Genomic DNA, 6,085 nt, shown 5'->3' on the forward strand with positions numbered 1-6,085 from the left:
AGCCTGCGTTGGCACCACTCAGTTCTTCTCTAGCTTTACGCTGCTGGTCTCTGTTTTTTTGCTCTGCGTGCAGCTCTGTGGCCCTCCAACAGGAAAAACTCTACATAAAACTCTACATTCCAGTTCAAAACTCTCATTCTCATTACACGGTCAGGCTCTCTCTTATGTAGCTGAACTACTTCAAACATATTCTTCATCTCGCTCTTTCTGACCAAATACGCTAAATTTGTTGTCTGTCCCTTGCACTCGCCTTAAGACACGTGGAGATCGAGCTTTGGTGGCCGTAGCACCTAAATTTTGGAATGCTCTGTCTGCTCCCTTACAGTCTGCTGACTTTGTGGTTCCTCTTAAAAGCTTGCATACGACACACCTGTTAAGACAATTGTTCGAATAACTTGTGTGTATCAGAGATGTGTTGTTTCAATTTTGTGCACAGTTGTTGTATAATGTGAATTACTTTTTCTTGTGTGTGTGTGTGTGTGTGTGCGAATAGTTTTGCTAGTTGTGCACTTTTCTCAATGTGGCTCCATTAGTTACTTTGTCCCTATGATTTCTTTCTTGTTGTAAACTGCCCTTGTAAATCGCTTTGTGACCTATGTCTGCGAAAAGCACTGTATAAATAAATTTTATTTACTGACTTACTTACTTATAGAACTGTGTACAAAACAAGTACTATCTGTTTTAACATTTGTTAAAATAAATCAAATCAGCGCATCCATCATACCAAATGTATTCTAACTGCTGAGATTTTTACATTGCGTGTCATAAGTCCACTCTGCACTGGAGGTTTCAGGTTTCTTTGACAACAGTTGCATATCAGACAGCGATTGGCTTTCAAATTAGTGGCATACCTAATCTCGCTGCCCAGGGTACATTTGGAGCTAAGTTTTTAGGGCAGTGCACAGACATCGCCCCCTTCAATAGAGGAATGTGAAAACACCTCTCTGGTGACAAATTTAGCACAGCCACAATTCAGAAAAGTCAAGGTCAGACATGGTAGGGGGACATAACCAGTAGAAAAGCACATTTTTGAAAGGAGAGGATCTTTAAAATCTACACGTACCAAGTGTGTACCAGCCCTAAACTCTAGTTAAAAGAGGTCCTTTGGAGTCTTCTTGTAAGCAAACAAAAGTCATATTTACATTTAGTGTTACTCACCAAAACGATCTTTGAGATCTTACAAACAGGCCAAGAGCATTTATTTTTTCATAAAACAACCTCAAGTATTTTAAATCCTGTATTGTTTACACCAGTGTTTATAGCTTGCAGTCTTCTTCCCTATCTCTGCTGGCACATAACTGCATATCTTGGCAGGAATGCATATGCCTCACTCACATGGTACATTCATGAGATAAACAAAACGGGCACCCATTCATAGAGAAACAGATCCATAGAACTACTAGATGTCTAAAACTCTACAGGCAACCTTTAACAGTGACTACCATTACCCGAGGATCCTGGTGTGTATTAGGACATGTTTGGAGCTGCAGCGTGTCACACAGCATGAGTCATTCGGCACACAGTGTCACTTCACTAGACCTCAGTGGAAAGCAGGACGTCCGCAAGGCAAACAGTGATGAACATGCTTTTCTAGGAATGAAGACGAAAAAGGAGATGGAAAATATGCTTCTCATCCCACAATTTGAAGTTTTCCACCACTTGCTCTGCTCTTTTTTTTTCAATGGGTCATTCTGAACAAGTGATGAAAGCTAAGGAGAATGGATGACTGAACAAGAGGTCTACATGAATCATGCAGAGAGGTGGGGGAAAAGAGGCATATGGTTCACAGAGAGCACTTGAGACTGGATGTAACGCAGGAGCTCTTAAATCTATCTGAACCCCAAGAGAATACCCTCAGAAAATGAGCTCTCTATCTGCGCTACTGCCGCAGCTGGCTGTGAAAGACATCAGTTCACACCGAGGCTTAAATCACTGTCATCGTTTTATTTGCTATGGGTCAGTTTAAAGTCTGAGATTCTTACATCTACGCCCAGGGAGGATTTGCTGATGTAAAAAGGTGACTCCAGTTTTAAATCAGATCATCAGTGTAAACGGAGCTGCTGCAGTCTTCTTTGCTTTGATTCGGCTTCACAAACACAGATTAGGTGGAGAAGGTGCCTTTCAATGAAACCGCCTGCCTAAGGCTCTGCCTGTTAATACTGCTCCATATTTTTCAAATTGTTTCAGACAGATTGTTTGGCTTCTTCGCTTTCCTTCCTTTCATTTATCTTGATTCTAATTTGTAGTTTCACTTTGGCCACACATGATATCCAGATTTTTAGGCCGGTTTAGAAACAAGAAGGACCACCCAGGAGTGTTTCAGGCCTCTGTTCTACTATAGCTTTCTAAGTCGCTCCACACAAACCGCTCGAATCGACTAAGAGACACATTAAAAACTAATCGGATGGCGATGACACACGGTAGTCGTGCAAGGCCTTATTTGCAAAGCAGATGGAAAGCCTTGGCCTGTCCAACATTAATTACAATCACATTCAGGGAGGAAGCCGTCCCTCCTCCAGGGCGGTTAGGACTCTGTGTACGGCTGGAGGAGATGGCAACCTAATCCCCCGGTCACCGCAGAAATCTGAGGGAATCGTCAAAAGATGCACAGGACGCGATTAATCAAAGTGGAGAGCCAGATGTGCAATAACACAGAATAAACTCAAACTGACACAGCACAGGAATACCAAAACCACAGACACACAAACACCACGCTGCCACCATCACACCCCCACACAGAAGCCAACAGAGGGGCTTCGATATTTGAGACCAAAACGACGGCCTCCTTCTGTCTGAATATCTGGTTTTCATCACTACATGTTGCAACACCAATACTCACAGGACCAATAAGTAGAGAAGCGCTTGCTTTTTTTTTTTTTTTAAGAACTCCAAACCTAATTCTCTTCTTCATGTGTGGTATTGGGTGACTACTAAATGGTTTATAAAGGTGAGGGATAAAATATTTAATGGACTTCCTGTTTCAAGAGAAGCCTTAATCAGAAAAAACTACATTCTTCAGCAGTGACACATTCCCACTGTTTTCATGGCCAGATCATGACAATGCCCTTAGTTCCCAAGAAGAATGACAATCAATCTGGATTTAAGCTTCCTTGTCCACCAGTGTCTGACTCTGGCAGTGCCTCTGTTTATCTTCAGGCGTTCTGTTTAGAGTCTCCCAGTAAACACTGGAGCTGCTAATGGAAGGAAGGCCTTTAGGCTTTTATGTTCCAAAGTCGTTATGATTAAAGTGTCCCTCTTTATCGTCACTGGAGCTAATTAAAGACCAATCTGCTCGGGTAACACAAACAATGCGACGCAATTTACGCACGGAAACCGCAACTCACTGCGCTGGAGGTCAACGGCAGGAATAGCCCTTTATATACAAATACCAGCGGTGGTGGTTGATGGTTTGCTGAGGATACTAAGTCTATTTTTCCCGCGAAGACATAAATCATGGAGTACATTGCACAGCAAGACTGACCACAGAATTTCGGTCCTATAAATGAGCCGAGGAGGGCCAATCTACCCGGAGAGAGGACGTGTAACAATAAATTACTCCGGAACAATACAAACCTCATCAGTTTTTCTAACCCACAGGGGAGATGAGGGAGTATGTGGCCTCTGCGCGGTTCACACAAGGAGCTAGTCCATGATCCATTATTAAACGTGCCGACGGGTGCGTCTTTTTGCGCCAGTGTCCTGTGTTTAAATTAAAATGTGGGTCAACTAGGAGCTCCAGGTGTCTTATATGTCCAGTGCGGAAAAAAACTATTTTATGATCAACAGGAGCCTAATTCGTGCGTCATTTTAATAAAACCATACCCCCATAAATTTACATCATGTTGTAGATTCTTCTCAGACCCTCCGTTTCAACTTTACTTGTGCCAAACACCTGTTCACCCTTAATTGCTCTTGCAAACTGAAATTTTCTGTTTGATTCATCAACAATTGGACAATTAAAAATATCTCACAGGAGCGCAATTACGCACAAAACATATCACCGAAAAAATAACTTATCTTACCTAGATTAACGAAGCTCATCACCATATCTGCGTCATTTAGAAAGGCAGTTTCTTGATATGTGGCCAGAGGAGGACTCTGGGTCGTCCGCATGGACTGATACTGGTCCAGCATGCCTTCCACTTGGCTTTTCTCCTCGCTAGAGATGGTGTTGTATAAGTCCAACATGAAAAGTGGAGCGGAGTTGTACTTTCCATGTGACAGATGCGGTCTCGGTCTGTGCGGCAGCCCGAGGATGGACAGGATCTCCTTCTGCATCTCCCTCTTCTCGTGCGTCCGCAGCCGCCGGTGGATGAAACCCGGGTGCACTTCGTTGTTTCCATCCAGTGAATAATTACTCCCCGCGACCAGGAACATGAAGTAATAAGCGCTCCACCACAATCCGACCAAGGCAAGCCAGCAGCTGGTCATGGTGTTGTCCCGCTGTGCTCTCCGGAGTCCCAAGTGTGTCTGGCTTGGAGCTTCAGTCGCGTGTCCAAATGTAGAATAGATGTAATGGGAACCAAAGTCCGTCCGAGTGCGCGGTTATCTGTCGCAGCCGCAGATCAAAAGCGAGAAAAGACTCGTGTATCAAGCCATTTGAAATACTTCCTAAAGAGAAAAGCGCAAAATAGTGTCGGTCCTGCTTTCATTTCTGATTCCGGTAGCGCGCTGTGCTGCTTCAGGATAAAGTGCACCATGAGAAACTTTATTCTGAGCGCTCCGGTAAGTCGGTCAAAAGACACCGCTTGACACGAATTTCACAAATAAAAGACTGACAAGTCCTCTGAAAGAAGCCATTTTACTGAAGCGGATATGTTTGCTCTCCAAAAAGACAAGATTTCCAAACGTTGCGCACTGACAAAAGCCGCCCTTTAATAGTTGAAGTGGTCTCTGTGACGGTCACCTACCCCTACAGGCTGTGTATGAGAGTCTAACAGGAATCAGCAGGTTGCAGTCCATAATATGCGCGCGTGCACGTGTACCGTATGTGTGCGTCCGTGTGTGTGTGTGTGTGTGTGTTCCGAAACCGCCCACTCCGTGCGCACTTAGCCAGAGGTGGAGCTCTCCAGGCTACAAGGACAACTCTAACATCATATTTCCATATTTTGTTCGCTGCAGAATAACAGCCTGTCCATTCTAATAAAAACGCCAACATAGTCTGCTTTGCAATTGTATTGCTCATAATGTTCCTGTTACACACTTTCACAGTCTCTGTGATATGATCACTCCACCATAAGCCCATCTTTTTTACATTTTTGTTTAGCTGTTGTATGTGATCACTAGCATTGGAGTTTAACTTCAGATTCGCCAGCTGCGTTTTAGTTCTAAGCAGTTTACAGAGTATGTTCCCGAAATTTATGGTTACACTTCTGTTTCAAAGGTTTGGATGATTGCGCCTTCTTGGAACACTTACTCCTCTGAAAAGCCGGCACGAAACCGTCAAACCTGCCATAATGAAGCATGGATTACAACTTTACACATCCACAGTCAAGGCGTGCGTCAACTCCGGTCAAGCAGAATAAATGTTGCCCAGTTGAGGCACGACCCCTGACGATGGAGTTGGAAACAGCAAGCAATGACGCACAGCAACCTACAGAGGAAAACTGACCCGATCTCCTTTAAACACTATAGAAATAAACCGTCTTAAGTATTCTAATTAATTGTATAGCTTAACATCGAAACCAGCTGGATAATAGGTTGCACCTCCAAGTCTGTCTCTGTGAACAAATCGCACCAATTAGAAAAATGCCAGCTGTTAAATGTCATAGTAGGCCTATACTTGCAGGTCTAAAAATATTGTTTAATTCTAAGTTAAGAATACTAACAGAGAGCAGTTGCACATGTCCCTTAAGTCCATGAAAAGAAAAGAAATTCTTTTAAATCCTAACTTCCATCTCTCCCTCCACGTCCTCCTATCATTCCTTTCACCCTAACCTGTGTTGTGTCTTTGTGGCCCCATCAGACTGTGATGGTCCTGGTGATAAGGTCCAAAGGTGTCCATATCTCTCTGTGTCTCTGCTACTGCTGCTGCTGCAGCCAGGGCCTATCTTATCTGCATGTGAAGAGTGAGAACCAGCATCAA

The 6,085-nt window shown here is 43.6% G+C and overlaps 1 protein-coding gene across 1 annotated transcript in view; it reads right to left on the reverse strand.

Moving 5' to 3' along the window:
• Nucleotides 1–4,943, reverse strand: part of bmp6 (bone morphogenetic protein 6) — a 52,641-nt gene extending 47,698 nt beyond the window's left edge. The window contains exon 1 of the mRNA XM_049564633.1: nucleotides 4,023–4,943. Coding sequence (XP_049420590.1) covers nucleotides 4,023–4,431 — 409 coding nt within the window. The 5' untranslated portion in view covers nucleotides 4,432–4,943. The remainder of the gene's footprint in view (nucleotides 1–4,022) is intronic.
• Between the last annotated feature and the right edge of the window lie 1,142 nt (nucleotides 4,944–6,085).

Source organism: Epinephelus fuscoguttatus, linkage group LG21, assembly GCF_011397635.1.
Source record: "Epinephelus fuscoguttatus linkage group LG21, E.fuscoguttatus.final_Chr_v1".
Lineage (NCBI taxonomy): Eukaryota > Metazoa > Chordata > Actinopteri > Perciformes > Serranidae > Epinephelus > Epinephelus fuscoguttatus.